The following is a 23296-nucleotide window of genomic DNA, read 5'->3' on the forward strand; positions in this document are numbered from 1 at the left end:
AACATAATGCATTACTGCAACATCACATACATATATATGCATGGATGCAAACTGTATCAAAGATGTTGCAGTTGGCCAGATAATTCTCCCTATTATTTGCAAGGTGGTTGCTGAAATGTTCAGAGTGGTTAAAATGCAGTTAGGACTGTTAATGTCAAAATAAAACCATAAAATCACAAAATAGTGTTTTTTACAGCATCAAAACGGCAAGGCTGGGACAGCAACTTATTAGCCTGGGGGAAGAAGAATGAGCTTGGGATTGTGTGCGAACGTGTGTACAGGGGTGTAATATTCGCACACAGCACTCAAGGATCAGTCTGGTATCTCCGTCGTGCGTCTCCTTCAGTAATGAGAACCCAAGGGCCAGTCAAGGGGTCCCTATCTATTTTCCACTCACTGATGAGCCCCTTTGTTCAGCTTTTCACACTCTCGGAGAGTGAAGACCCACTGGACACAGAGCACATTTTAAGTAGCTGAGACTGTAATTGAAGCAAATGAGGTTCACACTAAGAGAGGGAGAGAGAATGAGAGAGTTTGGGTTGAGTCGGAGAGCGCGATTGCTGTTTGTCTCGGCTGATTGACTCTCTTTGAATGCCAATTACCGCCACAGTCGAACGAAAGAGCTGAGCTGTAATTGGAAGATTGCTTTGTGTTTTCTCCATCGCAGGTCTGCGTGCTGATCTTTGGTTAGTTCGTCTGCTCGCAAGTTGTTTGCTACCAGTCAAACGGTCGTCTTTTAAATTGATTAAAGAAGCGAAAAACAAATTTGCTTTCATTTGAGTAGTCTACCTGTATGTGATAAATACACACATGCTGTAATGAAGAGTAATTTGCGGTCATGCAACAAATGGATAATTATATTATCTTACATATATATGTATGTTTTAACTTTTGACAATATATTGCAATATCTTTGGATTTGCTCAGAAATAGCTTAAAGAGATTTTTTATTTAGAAATATAGCAAAAACATATTTTTTATATTCTTTATTATATATAATATAATATAATTTTGCACCAGATTCAAAATGTTTAATGTAAAATAGTCTTAAAACAAAATAGAAATTGTTTTGCTAATTGTTGAAGTAAAAATGTTTGGCTGTATAGTCATTTTTTATATAATATAATATAATATAATATTATATTATATAATAATGTGTTTCATAATAATAAAACACTCTATCAGATCCAAAATGTTTGTTGCAAAATAATTACAATAATTACAATAAAAGAAATTGTTTTGCTAATTGTCTAAGTAAAAATGTTTAGATGTATATTAAAAATGGTTTATAATATAATATAATATAATATGATACAAAATGCCTTATAATAATAAAACACATTATACACACATATTATATTATATTATATTATATTATTATATAGTGATATAGTTTAAAGCCTATATGACAATATTCAATGTGTATATATAGCAATATTGTAAAAGTTAAATTTTATTTCAATTAAAAAACAAAAAAAAACAAAAAACTATTTTTACTGTACAGCCAGATTTTAACTAAAAGTTTTTGCTTAAAAAAAAAATAGTAAAACAATTTCTATTTTTTATTAAGATTATTTTACATTAAAAATTTTGAATCTGATACAAAATGCCTTATAATAATAAAACATTATTATATTATATTATATTACATTATTTTATATTATATCATATTATTATATTACATTATATTATATTATATTGTGATATTGTTTAAAGCCCTTACGACAATATTCAATGTATATATAGCAATATTTTAAAAGGGTTACATTTTTTTATGTCACTTTAGAAAAAAAATTACTGTACAGCCAAACATTAGCTTTACAATTAGCAAAACTATTTCTATTATTATTAATTTAATTTTAAATGTAGATTATTTTACATCAAATACTTTGAATCTGATACAAATGTTTAATTTAAAACACTCAACATAAAAAAAACTTTTATAGAAACATACATGTATATAAACACACACGTACACATAAATAAAATTTGTGAACACTTCTTGAGCAATCATGCAAACTAATAAATAAAGTTATGAATAAATGTACCAAAAGTGACAACCTGCCACTGCGTTTTTAAACGTGAAAGCAGTCCAATGGCAAGCTTTTTAGAAATGGCTAAATAGAAAGCACATTAAATCATTGTAATATCTGTGATGTTGCTACACATTTTCAATTTCAAATAAAATCATTGTGTGTGTACATATTTAATTGCAGAAAAGCGACACACTAAATCGGTTCCCTGAAAGGTCACTACCCAAGGTCAGACTCTGTGTCTGCAGGCTTTAGCATGTTTTGATGAGCTAAGATTATTTTCAAACAGTAATACAAGCAGTCAACGTCCGTCCAGGGGCCGTCGATCTTTAACCGTCTCCTAATGAATTGAATGAGTGTCTGTGCTATGTGATCCGACTGCATGTGATGAATGTGTATCAGTCACTTATAGCACCGTCTCAGCCTTGGGCTGAAGATTGAAAGCACATGGCTGCTCCGATGCTCTGGCAACAGTGGAATTCTCCATAAACATTCCGCTGAAGATTCCGTCAAAGACGGAGACAGACGGCCTTCCTCGAGACCTTTACATGCCATTTATATATACTACACACCGGCGAGGGATTTAAATGATTGCTATTTCAGATCTAAAAGATGACTAACTAGTCAAAGAAAACTTGAGAATTCTTTGAAAAGTGATAAAATATAATGCATGCTGACTGTAAAAATTCCAACACAATGACACACAGCTTTCCAAAGCCATGCCAGCTGACAATAATCAGTATGTGCTAATATTACAACTTAGCAAACACAAAGACACTTACGAGATGAGCGGTTTGCGGCAGAGCACCAGGAAATCGTATAGGACGCACACACCAAACACCGTAATGCCCGTCTCTTTCACCAGCATGGCACAGGTGCCCAACAACAGACTGAGAGACAGTGACAAGGCAGACACTGTGGGAGGAAACTCGTCCGCCATTCTGATCGCTGACACACTCCTGAAACAGGAAAAAAGAAGTGAAAGTCACCACATTCACAGTACTTTTGGGGTCAATTTTTAAAAGCGGACATCAGATGGCTGTTTTCCACAAGCTGCTATGATCTTTTAGGGTCTTTGTGAAATGCCTGCAACATACTTTGATTAAAATTCCTCAATGGTTGTGTAAAACAACACCTTGTCAAAAACAGCTCTGCTCATAGCAAGTCTTTTCGGTGCATGTCTCTTTAAATGTTAATGAGCTACTGCTCACCCCGCCCCCTCTTCTGTTTTGTGTATTTGGTGGCACGTTACCATCAACGTTCTATGTTCACTTTTACATCCAACTACAAAACTGCATTGTTTACGATGTTGCTACAGCTGCTCGAGCTCGGAAAAAACGGCGGACAACGTACAACTGGCTGAGGGTGGAAATATGATAATATCCATCAGCAGACGTGGATGGGGCTTGAGCATTATGACATCATAAGGCTCAGAAAATCAAAACGGCTTGATAATTAAGACTGTTTAGGTTTTAGGTTATTGTAGGGTGGTTGTGTCCACACACTGCTAAGACACATTTATATGCAAACACCATGTAAAAGTGAATTTTGCATCTAATGTCCGCTTTAAAGAAATTAACGATTCTGTTAAGCAGGGATGCATTAAGGGGAGATACTGCAGACAAAAACACAGTTTTTTCATGCACCTGTCAAAGGCTTTTTGTTTTGTTTTTTCAAACTAGTGGAAAGAAAACATCCAAAAGACATTGTTAAGTGTTTCTTTTATAGCACTTTATCTATTTGTGTCAATAGATTTCAATTACAATACATGTTTTTAAAGGCCATTTTCCCAAAATGAGCTTTTTCTTCTACACTGAGCCATAAATCTCCACTTCAGTAACACTCACGCTCTCACACAGCAAACATTAAATTTTTATTCCTGTCTATATCCTGAAGGTTTTTACAGAGGGACTTGTTCATATATAATTTACCTGATTATATACAACATTTTATTCCCCAAATTTCTAAAAAAAAATATATATATATTGTTTTCTGTTTTAAGTATTTTCTGAATTATGGAGTGACAAAATTCCCTCCGTAAAAACATGAAAACAAAAAAATTAAAACAAGAATTTTGAAACTGACTTCATCCAGTGTTTAGATTTTTATACTAGAAATGTATGCAAATTAATGCATATTTCATTAAATAATGCATCATTTGCATATTTAAACCTAACATTTAGAAAACTTGTAATACAAAAAATGTTTGCAGTTATCAATGTAATCAACCAACTGGGTAAGAAAGGCGATAACTCTTAGTTAAGTTTTTTACCCGATACACCTGCAGAGTCTCGCCTTAAATTGCTCAAAAGTGAGAGTAGAGACATTTACAATATTACAAATAATTTCTATTTCAAATTAATGCTGTTCTTTTGAACTTTATATTCATTAAATCAAAAAAAAAAACTAAATAAACCAAAAATATTTTTAAGCAGCCTTGATTTCAACCTTGATTATAATAAGAAATAAGTAAGACTAAAGTTAATAGCAGTAAAAAAAGTCTTGGTTCGTGTAGTTTGATAATGATTTCTCCATTGCTCGGTTTGATAATATTACACAGACATAATTGGAAGGACAATTTACACAAGGTTTCACATTCACAGATTAAACAACTGTATTTCGGATTAAAAAAAATAATACATAAATTGTTTTGTTTTTATAATTACACTCACTAATTAAATTTTGTAAACAATGCATTACATTTTCATTGTCAGATGCGTTTTCTTACAATCTAGTGGAAAATACTCTGCTGTTACCTAATATAGGAGAGAAAGGCCAGGAGGAATAACACGCTGGCTAACACATCTGCTCTCCCGACAATCCCAGACACCTGAAACACACAATTATGACACATTTATAATTCATTATGTTAAAATATAACATACTTGCCTCCCCTGAGCAACTTTGAGTTTTAACAGACACCCTAAAGCAAGTGGTGAGTTTGTTGGAGGGTAGTTAAGAATGAATGGGGGAAAATTTTGTGAGAAGAGGCAATATGATTGGATATGAATGGTTATGTTCGGCTGTGATTGGTTCATGCGATAAATCCCGCCTTTTGCATTCGTGCACGTTCTGCGTTCATAAAACAGCTCGAATAAACAATATAATGGTGTTAACGGGAAGACTAATATAAAAAAGTAAGTAAACAACTCACACACTTAAATATAACCACTTTGTTAAACCAAAATAACCCTTGAAATGACATAATCTGTGGGAGTTTTTAGTAAGTAATCAGCTTGGTGAAATTAAAAAGTAAATCTCCATCTCTGTGACCAGTATTTACTGAGCTTTGATGACTGATGATCAAAAAAACTAAAAATACAGCCAAAAGTGAACTATATAAAAAAAAAAAAAAAGAAACATACGTTCACAAATGAAATATATTGTTTAAATTGTTACTGCCTTAAGTTATTATTTTGGAATAAATTTAAAATGATTTAAAACACTAAACTGATGAGAATTACACTTGGCTTTAATTAATAGAATGTTATTTTTAAATTGATTCTATTTTATATTCTCACATTAACAATGTAATCAATTAATAGAATGTTGATTACATTGTTAGTGTGAGAATATAAAATAGAATCCATTAAAAAAAAAAGTCCTTGCCACCTCATTTCAGAACACCAGTAATATACTAGCACACACACCGCTTCAAGTTTTTCTTTTTTACTTAATAAATGTAGCATAAAATAGTCTTAGGGGAAAAAAAAAAAAAAAGTAATTTTGCTCAAAATTTTAATGTCACCGTCACTGAGCCTTTCTCCCAAAACAACTTGAGTGCTGACGCCCGTTCCTGATGTCATCCTGCATTCTAATTATATTCACTTCCATTGTGGCATAAAGGGTGGTGTGAAAGTGTGAACTGTGTGAGGAAAAGGTGGATACGTGTGCGTTTGCAGTGAAGGAGAGCCACAGCACATTCATTGCTTCTTTGTAAGACAAATGGAGGAGAGTGAAATCAAATGAGGGGAGAGAAAGAGCGGGAAGGAGAAAACGAAAACGTGAGGGCAAGAGGGAGAGAGATTTATATCCCCGGTGCTGTCGGCTCCGTCCTTTTATCTTCCCATCCCCCTAAAAACGTACATCATCCATAAAGTCCTCTCCAGTCTGTTTTCTTGGACTTTTTCCTGCTTGTTTTTGCCAGAGGCAGAAACGTTAAAATGATCCCACAGTTGACACACTCCACATCTGGAGGGATTCTGAAGCCCATCCCCCAAACGCAGAATTCCATGGAATTATACACACACTTCCAGAAGACACACCCCGCAGCAACACACCATACATGCACCGCTGGTGAGGGACAGGGAGCATATGTGTGTGTGTTTTTCACTACTCTCAGACATCATCTTAAATGTAAACATAAAAAGCCCTGCGGCCCTTAATACATCTCGGAGTCTGTGTGGTATTACAGTCCGGCTGCAGTGTTTATGGGCTGAATACAGATATAAATGTTGGGCCAGTGGACAAATCTAGCGCCAGACAGATGCTGTAATAAAGCACTGTTGCAAACACAAAATCACCCACTAAAAGCATGTATAAATGCTGCCTCCGGGTTGTGTCGGAATAATAGTACTTATGAGATAAGCACACATAAAAGCCACCCTAATGTCATAATGCATGCAGCAACTAGGAAATACTGCATTTAGCATTTGGACTATTTTTTAGTATTATCCATTATTACAATATTTAGATAATATGTGACCCTGGACCACAAAACCAGTCATAAGTGTAAATTTTTTTAAATTGAGATTTATACATCATCTGAAAGCTGAATAAATATGCTTTCCATTGATGTATGTTTGTTAGGATAGGACATCATTTGATGTGATATACAACTATTTGAATATCTTTAATCTGAGGGTACAAAAAAAAAATCAAAACATTGAGAAAATCACCTTTAAAGTTGTCCAAATAAAGATCTTTGCAATGCATATTACTAATCAAAAAAGTTTTTATATATTTACGGTGGGAAATTTACAAAATATCTTCATGGAACATGACCTTTACTTAATATCCTAATGATTTTTGGCATAAAAGAAAAAATCTATAATTTTGACCCATGCAATATATTTTTGACTATTGCTACAAATATACCTGTGGTACTTAAGACTGGTTTTGTGGTGCAGGGTCACATATGTGTAATTTCTATATATATATATGTTTGTGAATATAAAATACACAAACATGCATGCATACACATGCATGTACAAAAATTATTATTATTTTTTTTTATAAAAGTGCATACACACAAAATACAAAATATAGGTTTTTATATTAAAAAAATCTGTATTTCTACAAAACTTTCTAAAAATAGTATATATATATATATATATATATATAGTATATATATACAAACATACATGCATGCATACATACACATGCATGCACACAAAATACAAACCATTTATTTTAATATTTATTTAAAAAATATTATATCATGCACATACCAAAACCAAATCATTTATTCTAAATATTTATTTAAAAAATATTATAAAACTAAAAAAACCACAACCATGCATAATGCAGTTTGTGTAGTCTGAATGACCCTGTAATTATCAGTCATTCCATTAAACTTTTATATTATTTGTCACCTGTCCTCCTACACATTTCCCACTGTTTGTTTCAAACAACAGGCAATTACCAGCACTAATCAACTCTTATCCTGCCTCCTATAATGGAGTATTATACCCTGGACAGTTGCAGTTGTGTGAGTACCCACACACACGACACAGTAAAAGATCATGTTCCTGATCTATTGTGTTTTAAGACATTTGGTCCATAAAGTGCATCCATTTATCTCTGTCTGAGGCTCTTTTAAAGGTGTGGATTCAATTGCGACTGCTAGTTTCCCCATGCTAAGACTACGCGATTAAATTTGCATGCACACACCACACGGGTTGATTGTATATCAAGCTGGGGATCTGAAACTCTGCACTTCTGAGAAAGACCCACAGCTATACCTCATTTCAGCCAATTACCTAATTCAGTAGGAATTCCTCAAAAACAGCTGCAGTCGGGCCCTGCCCTGCCAACGGAGGGTCCGCACACACACACACGCAGCATCCAGCTGCTGTGAAATGAAATCTAGGAACCGTTTTCCCACTCACACTGTAAATGTAAACCATTACGAGGAACAAATAGTGTAGAGAAATATACACAAACACACTTTATCGCACACGCACAGCTGAAAGCCGAGCAGGCGCTGGACACGAGCCGAAGTTCCCGTGCGATTTTAAATAAACAGAAGAAGGTGCACGAGTGTGCTAGAAAAGTTAAGATCAGGAAAATATGACTCATATATCCGGAAAGGTCTGAAACTGTATGAAAAGTAGGGATTTAACGATTCACTCAGCTTATGATGATGCGATAGAATTCATGATACTGATTTAACAATATGATTTTATCACCATTTTCTTTTTTTAATTAAACAAGATTTATATGGAAGACTGTTTCCGCCACTGAAGAAAAAATGTAAAAAATTATTGCGACTTTTCAGCTCACAATTCTGACCTTTTTCTTGGCAAATGCAAGTTTACATCTTGCAGTTCTGACTTTTTTCTCAGAACTGTGCAACTGGCAACTGCATCAAAATTGCAATTCTAAGAAATAGTTGCAATTCTTAGAAATAAAGTCAGAATTGCAAGATATAGTGTAAACTCACAATTCTGACTTTTTTCGCAATATCTCACAATTTATTCTCAGAATTGTGAGTTAAGTCAGATTTGCAATTCTGAGAAATAAAGTCAGAATTTCAAGATTTAAACTCACAAATCTGATCTTTTTTTTTTTTCGCAGTATCTCAATTGTGACTTTTTTCTCAGAATTGTGAGGTATTAATTTAGAATTGCAATTCTGAGAAATAAAGTCAGAATTGTGAAATATAAACTCACAATTCAGAATTTTTTCACAATATCTTGCAATTGTGACTCTTTCTTTAGAATTATGAGTTAAGTCAGAATTGCAATTCTAAGAAATAAAGTCGCACTTCTTAGAAACAAAATCAGAATTGCAAGAAACTCACAATTCTAAATATTTTTGCAAAGTTTTTTGAAGCTGTGACATTTTTTCTCAAAATTATATTATAAATTATATAAAGTCACAATAACCTTTTTTAATTTTTTTATTCAGTGGTGGAAATGGACTTCCATAAATTTAAGACAGAATTAGAAATTAATTATTTATTTAATGTTGCACATTTCTTTGTTAAACTGAAAATATGTCAAATAACAAAACTAAATAAATAAAAAATACAAATAAAATACATTTCTATATATAAACAAACTAAGACTTTGTTCTCTTTCCATTTAAAATTAGAACTAGGCAACCACTGCATTTTAATCACGATCCAAACAAAGATGTTGCATATATACAGCATGAACGGTTGTTGATTTAAATTAGATTGTTTCATTTCAAAATGTGAAGCAAAAACACAATGGTCTGACTTTAGCTTTACAAAGCTGTACTACGTAAAACATCTGAACAAGCAGACGGTTTGCATAAGAACGGGAATTTATTCTCTGCCAGCAGGTGGCGCTTATGGAACAGTGGCAATATAGCGTTTCCTTGGTTACCGCTGTAAACAAAGCAGCTCTGCACTTTTAAATACTACATTAATATGCATTATAAGGCAAGATGGAAAGAAAATACCATCTAAACTTTTCTAAAGACAGTGAGTTCCCCACAGAGACGCATTTATATAACACCCCCCAACTGAAATTGTATCACAATTCGTTTAACATCTCAAACGACTTGAATCGTTGCCAGCTCGGGGTGCATCGTTACATCTCTAATGGATAGTAGAATCACCTTATTTTTCCCACTTTATGGGTCAGGCTTTCGGTCTGATCCGCGTCCAGCTATTTTTAGCTGTACAAGACAGCTTGTTTTGCTGCTTGATGTTGCAAATCGGTGTGTCTTCCCATATTGTTTTAACGTTTTATCTTAATCATGAACACACTGATCTGTACTGAAACAGTTTTACTGTTTACTGCACGTTGTTATTCTTCTGCATATTTCCATATAGCGGCTGATGGACAGGAAGTCTCGCCTATAGGCTGAGTTCTGTGCTGAAGAACAAGTTGGATAGAATAAGAAAAGAAGTGCAACTAATGCATTTTTTCAATTACAAGGCAGTGTGATGACATGGGCAGTGGCCAGCGGCGGGTGCCGGTGGGTGGCTGTGAAGGAGGAAGTGGGACAGATGGTCAGCAGGTTGCAGGCAGGCTTCAGTACAGTCTCCAGGGAGAGACAGAATGCCAGTGAACGGAGGCCTTTCATCCTCCATCAGGAGCCTGCTGATGCCTGTCAAGTGATGCTCCTCTCGACTAACAACTAGCCAACGGCCTGCCGGCAGTCCCCGCTGTGAGGACAAACCTTTGGTTGCAAGCTGAGTGATGCACATCTCTAGTGCGAACCGAGGGAGCTGATGTAACCTGATTACCTTAACGGATATCATTCACTATGATACTGACACCAAATAACCGCTATTTTGTTTCATGAGGCACCATGGAGAACATGTGAGGCAATTTTAAGACAAAAAATGTGATGTTGTTTTTAAATGTGATGAGAGAGAAAGCGTCACTAACAGTCAGATGTTTGGAATAAGATTTTTTTTTTTTACATGTAAAATAAAGCTTCTTTTAATATGTAATAAAATTTTACAATATTTTTACATTGTAAAAGAACCGTTTTTATTTGAATACATTTTGCAACGCAATTTATTCATGTGATGGCAAAGCTGAATTTTCAGCAGTCATTAATCCAGTCTTCACTGTCACATGATCCTTTATTCTAATGTGCTGATATTTTAAAATAGAAAACAATTTTAAATTGTAATGTCACAAATAACAGTTTTTACTGTATTTTTACTGTATCTAAAAATTGCATAAATTAAATAAAATTATATATTATTGACCCCACCACACACAAAAAAAACCTCTCCAACTTATTTTCTATTGATCTATTGAAGCCCATTTCTGCCACTGAATAAAAAATTAAAAACTTACTTTTTATCTCAAAATTCTGACTTTTTTCTCACAATTGCAAGTTTACAACTCTCAATTCGGACTTTTTTCTCAAAACTGCATGATATAAACTTGCAATTGCGATTTATAAAGTCAGAATTGTGAGATATAAATGTGCAATTCTAAAAAAAAAAAAATATTTTTACTCCTTAGAAATGAACTTTATAACTTGTAACAGCAAGTTTATAGCTCACAAATCTAAGAAAAAGTCAAAATCGCAAGATACAAACTTGCAATTTTGATAAAAAAGTGAGAATTGTGAGTTTATTTTTTATAGTTCTGACTTTATAACTTGCAAATGCAAGTTTATATCATGCAATTTTGAGAAAAAAGTGAGAATTGTGAGTTCATTTCTTGCAATTGCGATTTTATATTTTACAGTTCTGACTTTATAACTTGCAAATGCAAGTTAATATCATGCAATTTTGAGGAAAAAGTCAGAATTGCGAAATATGGATATAGTTGCAACTACCTTTTTATTATTCAGTAGTGGAAACATAAAATGTATCTAATTTAAAACTCAAAAAATAAATTTGTAATGATAAAATATATAAAGAACATTTATGATTATTTTAATTCAATTTATAAGATTAATTTCTAACATTAATGATACTATTTAGTCCAGCATTATGCATACTTGTTTAAAGGGAGCACACTTTTAAAGGAACATCACATCCTGAAGTGTAAACTGTGATTAAACTTGCTTGAAAAGTTGATTTATGTTCTGTCAGAAAATGATCCTCATCTGTTAACTGCAATCTTTAATACATTATGCTGTGGTGTCCATTCAGTTAATGTGAGTTTGTATCTGGCTTGTGATTTTTATTTTGCAATCTCATTATCCCCACTTCGTCCATCATTTCTAAATTCTCATCTCTCGCTGTCTCTACTTTGAAAGTGGCAATAAATAAAAGACACAGAAAACTATGATAATTCTAAACAGTTGGATAAGGCACCTCCTCTTTGTCTTTTATTTATCCAGAGACTAATTATATTTCTGCTTGATCAATCAAAACTCAGAGGACAGCACCTCCTCCAGTGGCAGTGTGTGTGTGTGTGTGTGTGTGTGTTTGTGTTTGAATGTGAGTCTCATTAATGCTGGTGGGATGCAGCTGTTGATGTATGGTGTTTACACAGAGCTGATGATGGGAGTCTGGCTCAGTGGCATGGACTCACTCCAAACAACCCAGCAAACGTTTGACTGTTGACAAACTATGCAGCTCTAAAAGAGACGGCCTGCCACTGTAAACTCAAACACAGTCTTCCCTTCAAATTTCACAAAACATTAAACACAGAAATCCTGAATATTAAATTATATATTTAAATATATTAATACATGACTTTTGAATCTATTAAATAAAGGAAATGTGCACAGATATATTATTTATATATTACATGTTATATAAAGATTACATTTTATCTATAGCTTTTATAACAGATAGATGTGCAAAATGAAATTAAAATTCTCTTATATTTGTGTGTATATTGACATACAATAATATAATATAATATAATATAATATATTTTCATGGAAATGTTAAATATTAAGCATTTATAAATGTATAAATAATAAATTAACATAAATTTATAAATTAATTCATTAATTAATTTTAAAATTATTATAATTGTAATTTTTTTGTAAATGTTAATATATTATAATATAATATAATATAATATAATATAACATAATATAATATATGTATAGATAGATAATAAATAGATAATATAATTTTTCTTCACAATAAATGTTTTAAAATAATGTCTAAATATGTAAATTCTCTTAAAATAAAAATAAAAAAATAACTTAATTTTAAATGTTTTTAAATGTCAGGTTTCATTCACAGTATAATATAATATAATATAATATACTATGATATAATATAATATAATATAATATAGTTAAAAATATTATGAAAATATAAAATATTATTTATAGCATTTATATTGATCAAATACAACTTTTTTGTCACAAAAAAAAAAGTTTTAAAATAATGTCCAAATAGGAAAATTCTCTGAAAAAAAATAAAATAATAAATAAATACATTTTTGAAATGTGTTTAAATGTTAAGTTTTCTTCACAGTATAATATACTATACATATACATATACATATATATATATATATATATATATATATATATACTATACTATAATATAATATAATATAATATAATGGATAGATAATAAATATATTATACATTTGCCCACAAATTAAAATTATCTAATATATGTATTCATTTATATAATTGACATATAAATTGTATATAATATAATATAATATAATTCATATACTAAAATCTTATGGAAATACTAAATATTATTTATAGAATTTATATCAATCAAAACATTGAATTTTTCTTCACACTGTTTTCAAAAGTGTATTAAAATAATTTTGCTCAAATATGAAAATTTTCTCATAATTAATTAATTAATTAATTTATTTATTTATTCTCCCTCATGCCACTCCAAACCGCTACACTGTTATGTTTGTTATTAGCATTGCACAGCTCTTGCCATACAACATGTATGTACTCAGACTAGATGACAGTCAAGTATAAATGCAGCATGTTGTGCATGTAGACTCACAGCTTCGGTGTGAATGGGGTGAACAGAGAAAAGCAATGCGGTGAGGAAAGAGAAGTTGCTGTCTTCAAACACACACTGTTCGCAGGTGTGCATGAGCAGCGCCGTCACCACGCAGTGCAGAAACACGTTCACCAGGTGGAAGTAGAATGGAGTCATGCCGCCCAGCAAAATGTTTAACCTGCAGCGAGAGTGAAAAAGAGAAATAGTCACGTTAAAAAGACATGAGCACGTCCTAACCAGCTGTAACACGATGACGATCTCTTGCATGTAAATCTCAGTTTTTTCCTAACCAGGAGAATTTTGCTGGTTTCTACTTCTGCTTTCTTGCCGTATCATTGATATGTTTTGATCGACCATGATTGTGTTCAGTCAAGCAGCATTTTTTTACTATGAACAAACAAATTACTTTAGAGAGGGAAGTTGCATTTTCATGGTAAAAAAGTCGATTTCAGGTCTGTCTCAGCATGGCTAAACAAAAAGACCTGACGGCGGAAAAACCTCTGATGTTCAGTAAACACATTTGCTTGACCTTGCGATGCGGCAGCACAGAAAGCCCTTAAAGTAAATGAGAGCGAGAGACCGAAAGAGATGAGAGAAAAGAACAATTAGCCTAAAGCAATGCAACATTAATGAGGTTCCATGGTCACCTTGACTTGCAGGAGAGATTGCATTAAAATTTAGCAAGAGCTCCAGAGGCAGAACATGGCATGGATTATGATGAACATAAACTCATTTCACAATACACTGAGATGTAATATCACCTCCATCCGATATAAAACCATCCGGTTTTTAATGACTGTATAGAGGAAAATAAATGATAAAATAGCTATATTACAAGGTTTTGTGTTGTGCGATGGTTTCTTTGTGATTGCTAATGTGTGCATATCCATATCATGCAGGAAAAGTTAATACTAAATGTATTTATTTTATTATATATATATATATATATATATATATATATATATATATATATATAGAGAGAGAGAGAATTTACTTATATACAATATATAATTTTGTTTATATTTTGCTATTTTACATCATATAACAATTTTGTTATATTAAATAATCTTTCTAAATTATTTCATTTATATATTGTAGTATGCATATATGTATGCAAATACACACACACACACACACACACACACATATATATATATATATATATATATATATATATATATATATATATATATATACAAAATATGTGTATACATATATATTGACTATTTAATTATATATATAATTTATATAATATAATATATATATAATTTATAATTTTTTCTATATATTTTTATTGTGTTATATTTTAATTTATATAAATGTCATTTTTTTATTTTATTTTGTTACATTAAATCATTTTTCTAAATTATTTATATATTGTAGTATGCATATACAGAAAGTGAGAGAGTATTTATTTTATATAATATATCATTTATTTATTATAATATATTAATTATTCATATTTTGTTAGATTTTAATTTATATACATTTAATTTTTTTATATTAATTTTTTTTTCTAAATTGTATTTAAGTGAGAGTGTTTACTTCATATAATTTTGATTTATATTTTATTCGATTTTAATTTATATATTCTAATATGTGCATATATAGAAAATGAGAGAGTATTTACTTTATACATTTTGTTAGATTTTAGTTTATATAAACTGAATTTTTTTAATTTAATTTTGTTACAATAAATTATTATTCTAAATTCTAAATTATTTAATTTATATATTGTAGTATTTACTTTATAGAATATAGAATTTTTATTTATAGCATATTGATATAATATTTAGATAGATGTTAATTTATATAAATTTAATTCATACAAATTTGGTGTTATTAAATCATTTTTGTAAATGTAATTTATATATTGTAGTATGCACAGAGTATTAAAGAGTATGCACTTTATAAAATATAGAATTTTATTAATATTTTGTATATATATATATATTATATATATACACACACATATATATACACACTCACACACATACAGAGACAGAGAGTATTTACTTTATATAATATATAATTTTATTTATATTTTATTTATTTTAAATTTTATTTTAAATTGTATTGATATATATTATATTTGTATTATAATGGATTTTCTTTTTTTTTTTAGCAATGTATATTGTTTTATGCTAGAAATAATAATTATACTGTTTAGACTTTTGTCAAGTTTTTTGTTCTCACTTTTATACATTTTATATATTCAGATTTTTTGACCAATGAAAATTCTCTTACTATTTATTCTCCCTCATGTCACAAAAACCCTTTATGCTGTTATTTATTTAAATTATTTTGGTTATTCCACTAAACCTAAGTATAAACTACATTAATATTGATGGCACTTACTAAAATCCAATTACCATCAAAATTTAATCATGAGAAGATGTTTAACTTGTTTCCTCTAATTAAAAATGATTTTGAAGGAACTTTTGAGCATCCCCCCATTTGGATTGTAAAAAGAACAAGACTTTGTCAGGATAAATGCCAGATCACAGTACTTTGTACAGCGTACTTTGTTATGCAAGCATAAAAAGCTGTCCACAAAGGTTGTACATGAGTCACTGAATACACCTGCCACTTAATATTTAGCTCCGAGCTTGACGTTCGGCGCTCAGGGTCGACAACGAGCCGGAGTTACGAGAGGAAATGGAACGAGAGCGAAACGGGTGACAGTTAATGAAATGATGGAGGCAAAACAATAATGACTGTGAAACAGTGTGTACATCTACAGGCAATAACAAGCCTGTGTTTGTTTAACCACCGCTGATTAATGTGACAACGAGACGGGAGTGTGCGCATTACAGTCTCTACTGGACAACAAGAAAAGGTCTTCAGGCCTCATCAGAGCTGAAAATAAAAATCTCGCCATCTATACTGAGCGTGCAGTCTTTAGTTTCCATCAGTCAGCATCATTAGGGCATTCTGCAATCACAGAGCCATGAAAAACTCTTGGTCACCGCTAACATCACATAATTGCAATGCTCTCAGCGAGAAGAAAAGTGAGTGCAATTGATTTGAGGAAACTGTATGAAAGGAATAGTTCACCTCAAAGTGGAAATTCTGTCATTATTTACTCACCCTTGGTGCTATTCAACAGCATGAACACACACACAAAAACACAAAAGCACAAAAACATGGGCTGTGAAGCTCCAACAACTCCCAAATGCATTACAAAAATCTATCTATGATATTTCTGTATTGTTTACGGTTTTATTTTATTATTTTATTACGTTTATTATTATTTTTCACATATTTATGATATAGCACTAAATACATATTACTGTATTTTTTATACAGGTCTATTATTTTATTATTCTTATTTATATATTTATTATGTATTTTATTTTTTATATTTCCGATGTAGCTCTAAATACATATTTCTGTATTTTTTACTGGTTTGATTTATCATTTTATGGATATTATTTATATATTTTATATTTATATTATTTTTTATATTTATGATATAGCTCTAAATACATATTTCCATACTTTTTTTTACAGTTTTTATGGTTTTATTATTGTTTTATTATATATTTATGATTAAATATTTTATATTTCTAATTGTCTTACATATTTCTGTATTTTTTACCGTTTCATTATTTAATTTTTATTTTGTTATATTAATTATTATTTATTTTATTGTTTTAGATTTGTGATAGCTCTACATATTTCTGTATTTTTTATGGTTTTATTATTATTTTATTATTATTTTATTATTATTTTATATCTTATATTTATTATATCGATTTTAAATTTAATTATATATATATATATATATATATATATATATATAAAAATTTAAAATCGATATAATAAATATAAGCTCTAATATATATATAGCTCTAAATACATATTTTTTACGGTTTTATTATTTTGTTACATATTTATTATTAACATTATTAACATTATTATTAACATTATTATATTATTATATATATATATACACACACACACACACATACACATTTCTGCATTTTTACTGTTTTATTATATATTTATTATTATTTTTATATTTATTTATTTTATATAAATTATATTTTTTATTATTTTATTATTATTTTAATTATATATTTATTATTAATATTAATATTATCTTATATTTTTATATCTATTTTATATTTATTGTATTGTATATATATATATATATATATATATATACACACACACACACACACGTTTTTTTTTTTTTTTTTTTACTGTTTTGTTATTTTATTACGCATTTAATAAATTTTTTATGTAATCATTTTAAAAAAAACATTTTTGTTCCAACTCAATGGACAAAGTTTTGCTAGAAAACAATGCAAGACATTCGTGCAACTTCTATATCCATGTTATACAGCTAACCTCATCTTGGTGACAATTCAGCAGAATTTGCAACAACAATGTTGAATGAATTACAGAAGACCAACTGTTTCAGTGCACAAGACATAAAAATAGATGTAAAGGTCAACGAATGTAAGATTTTCAAGTGATTGTTCCCCATTCTTTATTGTTTGGCCCTTAATAGCACTGAGAGAAGAACACTAAAACTTAAATCGTAAATTACTAATAACCATAACATCTGCATGAGCTATTTTTACTCTAGATTGTGAGTTCTTGTCTGCCTTTTTAAATTTCAGCAGCCATGATCACTATAAACTCTTGCTCTGCACCAATTCTCCAAAATCATCTGCTTGTGTGCTCCAGGCAAGAAATAACAGCATATGGGTTTGGAGTGACATGAAGATGAGTAAATAACGACAGAATTTTCATTTTTGTATGAACTAATCCTTTAAATTGGGAGGCAGCTCTAGCATTGTGTTAAAGGCTCTGCTCTAAGCTCCAACTATCTGTGCACGTCTGAGAAAGACAGCTGAAGTTTTTCAAGAGTCTGTGTCAAGTTGGCATCAAAGAGCAGATAAAAGACATGAGGATCAAGCTGAGATACAAGAGCGACTCTGCCTGCAAGCTCACAGCTCTCTCTCGCTCTCACACACGCGCGCCCGTGGGCTCAAGGGTACTCGTTTTATCTCTTTTTACTCATACACACACAGCGGGGAACGAGCAGCACCCATTCGCTTTCTCATGATATACATGGCACAGCTGATACGCCTCAAGACTGACGAATGATAAAATACTAGAGTTACCTTGCTCGAAACCTCTACTCTAACTATTAAACTTCAGCACGTAACTCGTCCCACACTTGGCTGTCAGGGTGGGAATAAGTGGGAACCTTTTCCCAGGCCACATAATAACGTGAGCCAGAAATAACATTTTATGTTGTTTCATTTATGTTGTTCTTCCAAGGTACTTGCCAAGTCAATATTTTCACTGACACTGCCACAACAGAATAAGGCGCTTTCAAAATATTTTGTATTTTTATATTTGCTAGAAATAATATTCATATGGATTAAATGTATTTTTTATTACATTTTTAAATGTTTTAAAATATTCAAAGATATATTCAAAGATTTCTATTTTTTATTTTATTTAAATTGTTTAATTTAAATTTAAAATATTTGTACTTTCCGGGCCAACATGTTCACTTCCACAAAAGTATTTATTTTTACAATATTTTATCACTATATTACACATACACACACAACTTTTAATACAAAATATAATAACTTGTAACAAAAGTATATATATATATATATATATATATATATATATATATATATATATATATATGTGTGTGTGTGTGTATATATATATATATATATATATATATACATATATAAATACATACACATATTAAATAATGGTATACTTTTATTAAAAATGCCCCAATATATTTATTTATTTATTTATTTATATTAGGGCTGTCAAACAATTAAGTGTGATTAATCGCATCCAAAATAAATGTATTATGTTTATATACTATATGTGTGTGCACTATATATATTTATTATGTATATATAAATACACGCACATACATGTATATATTAAAAATATATATTTAGTATAAATATTTTATATATAAATTTTATTTTATTTATATATAAAAAACAAACTTCTAATGGAAATGTATATTATTATATATTTATATATTATAATATTATATATTTAAAATTTTATTTTATTAATTTTTTCAATTTCCCTATTTATATTTCTCAAGATGTTTTTTTTTGTGGGGTTTTTTTTTTCAAATAAATGTTGTATTATTTTTTCTGGAAACATTGTTTGATTTAACTTTTTTAATAATGTAACGTTTTTAATAATAATAATAATAATAATAATAATAATAATAATTATATATATATATATATATATATATATATATTTACACACACACACATATACATACATATACACATATACACTTAATACAATTGCATTATTATAAAATTATACATGTTATATATAGATTATAGTTTCAATACAAAGCATATATTATATTATGTTATACAGTATATAATGTGTATTATATATATATATATATATATATATATATATATAATGTGTATTTTATATATATATATATATATATATATATATTTTTTTTTTTTTTTTTTTTTTTTTTTTTTCCCTCAGATTTAAGTAATATACAACTCTCTGAATGCAACATTTTCTATTATGCCATAGAGACTTTAGGGTTGGGAAAGCAAGCAGCCACCTACCAACAACCTGTCAAACTGCATATCAGTGCACTAACTATTACTTTGTACACTTTACTAACTACATAGCAACACCCTGGAAACCATTTATCACACCCTAGCATCTGGCACCACTCACAATTTCTTCAAAAAATATGAAAATCTCCTCTTTTCAGTTACATATAACTCATGCATTATGCATACCCAAAGGTCTTTGAGTTCTGAAACATGACTGTGCTAATATTACAACCTACACATTTACGAAAAGGCACATCTCTATGCACTAAAGAGCAAGGCAGTGATTTATAGAGAAGGAGAGAGATCAGGAAGTGTCTGGCTGCTCCAGAAATAAAGGAGATAAAATATGAGGCAGAGTAGGCTGTTAATTGCCTTGCTATAAATACACAACGCCTCCTTTCAGACTATAAGGAACAAAGTCCTCCTCCGTTGTCTTTGTGTTAGCGCTGGCGTGGATGTGGATCAGTCCCGATGTTGCAGAACTGTCAGACGCCCGCGCCATATGGACTATGACGTCATACACGCGAATGGAACGCCCCGCGTTCTGAATCCGGAGTCAAAACACGCGCTTATCTGTCTGTAACTCCTACACTCGGGCTGGTCTGTTTCATTTCAAGATTTACGAGCACTTTTTTTGTAATGAGCGTGTGGTGGTTCACTTTGAGAGAAAAGTAGCAGCTCTGTGTAAACTGCGCAACAAGTGTTTACTAACATGTGTCAACAAGTAATCCGAAAGAGTGGACGTGCATTTGAACATCTTTAAATGTGCGTGAACGCACAACATGTTTCAGCGTTTCGATTGTTTGTTTTGTTTTCACACGCATTAGACTGGCGTCACGTCGTGAGCGTTGCGTTGTTAGGGCGGTGTGTCAAGTTCAGTTTCCTTAAAAGTAGACGTGAACGCATTTAAACATCTTTAAATGTGCGTTTACGCACATGTTTCTGCATTCCGATTTGTTTGTTTTTTCACACGCATCAGACTGGCGTCGCGTCATGAGCGTTGCGTTTTTAGGGCGGTGGGTCAAGTTCAGCTTAAATGTTTTGCGCTTCGTTTCTAAATCCAAAAACAATAATTTAACAGAGCATTTATATATGTTAAACACCCTGACACATGATAAACATTTTTTCCAATGTATTAGTAGATGCACACCGCATGAATTTCTTTTAAGTTAGTTCAAAAACAGTTTTATTGCTGGTGGGAAACCAAAAACATGCTCCAAACTATTCACCAAAATATTTTCTAACACAATTTTCCATGCAACTTTTGTAGAAAGGAATAATACGAATTGCAAAATATTATTTTTAACGTTTGCTTTTATTTAATATAGCAATGCTTTAAAATCTACACTTTAAGGTAATCAATTACTTGAGGAAAATGAGGCTTATTAATATATGGTCTTCGTGTTTTATGACATGCACAGATATCATCTTTCAAAGGAATTAAACCGCTCTGGTCATGTGACTCAACTGTTGTTATAAAAGTTACTAATATTCATAACTTCGCGTAAAACGCGACTAACAACTCTTTTTAGACCTTTAAACGCATCGGACAAACTATAATGTGCAACTTCAGGTCTCATCTTCGCTTTGGACTTACTTGAAAGTGAGGATGCAGAGCGGACGGTAGGATTTGTGGCTGGTGTTATCCGCCATCCGTTTGCCCCAAAAGTCATTGGTGAAGATGCTCCGGAGGCTGGAGCCCGGTCTGACATCTGGATTGTTGGTAATGGCCCATATATCATCATGCACAAACTCCCCCCAGAGAGAGTTAGTGTAGCAGAGAGCGCACACCGCCACCAGCGCGGCGTACCGGAGCAGTCGGACTCCGGCTCCCGGCCTCGGTAGCGCGGACTGCCGCCGCTGCGCTGGGGGAGGAGCGGCTTTGGTCCCTCGGCTGTTCGCTGTCATGTCGGTCCCCGTCTCGCATGCTGCTCGTGGGAGTGGAAGAGAGGAGAGTCGTCCCGTTCCATAGCCCGTGTGTGCTGCACCGAAGCCCGGACAGCGTATCAGCTCTGAATGCGTAATATTAGCGAGTGTGAATGTGTATAAGGTGTTGAAATCTAAGGAACCCGCCTACCGGCGCATGCGCAGAAGAGAGAAAGAGAGCGAGAGAGAGAAAGGGAAAGAGACTAATGTAATTGAGAGAGAGAGAGGAAAGAAAAGAGAGAGATGCAAATTAGAAAAAATGAGCACTGGAGGAAAAGAAAATAAAAAACAGATGGAAACAAAGATAAACGAAAAGAAAAGGGAGACATAACAAAATATGGAAAACTATGATAGTTATCATTACATTCCCCCATTTAATATTTTTACCTCACATTTTACGTTTGTCTGCCTTTTTTGCATTATTTTTTTTTTTTACACTTAATTAACTTTTCATATTTTTAAATATGAAAGCTTGTTAATGCTACAGGAAAAAAAGTAATTGTAACTTTTTAATCTCACAATTCTATTTTTATTACAGTCCTGAATAAAAAAAAAAGTCAAATTGCAAAATACAAGTAAAAAATTGTAAGATTTAAACTTGCAATTGCAAAATAAAGATCTTCTTTTCCTATTTATTTATGTATTATATTATTATTTAATATACACTACCAGTCAAAAGTTTTTGAACAGTAAGATTTTTTATGTTTTCTTAAAGAAGTCTATTCTGCTCACCAAGCCTGCATTTATTTGATCCAAAGTACAGCAAAAAGCAGTAACATTTTTAAGTATTTTTACTATTTAAAATATCTGTATTCTATTTGAATATATTTTAAAACCTAATTTATTCCTGTGATCAAAGCTAAATTTTTAGCATCATTACTCCAGTCTTTAGCGTCACACGGTCCATCAGAAATCATTTTAATATACTGATTTGCTATTCAAGAAAAATTATTACTATGATTATGATTGTTATATATATACACATACTTATTTAGCAAGAATACTTTAAATTACCTTCAATCAAAAGTGATGATAGACATTTACAATGTTACAAAAGGTTTCTATTTTAGATAAATGCCGTTCTTCTCAACTTTTTATTCATCAAAGAAAGCTGAAAAAAT

General features: G+C 31.1%; 1 protein-coding gene across 1 annotated transcript in view; it reads right to left on the reverse strand.

Moving 5' to 3' along the window:
* Positions 1-22280, reverse strand: part of tmtc1 (transmembrane O-mannosyltransferase targeting cadherins 1) — a 51414-nt gene extending 29134 nt beyond the window's left edge. The window contains exons 1-4 of the mRNA XM_051107551.1: positions 21847-22280; positions 13645-13822; positions 4790-4863; positions 2816-2992 (exon numbers count right to left, since the gene is read on the reverse strand). Of these exons, the coding sequence (XP_050963508.1) occupies positions 2816-2992; positions 4790-4863; positions 13645-13822; positions 21847-22157 (740 nt within the window). The 5' untranslated portion in view covers positions 22158-22280. The remainder of the gene's footprint in view (positions 1-2815; positions 2993-4789; positions 4864-13644; positions 13823-21846) is intronic.
* Between the last annotated feature and the right edge of the window lie 1016 nt (positions 22281-23296).

Source organism: Labeo rohita, chromosome 4 (genome assembly GCF_022985175.1).
Source record: "Labeo rohita strain BAU-BD-2019 chromosome 4, IGBB_LRoh.1.0, whole genome shotgun sequence".
NCBI lineage: Eukaryota > Metazoa > Chordata > Actinopteri > Cypriniformes > Cyprinidae > Labeo > Labeo rohita.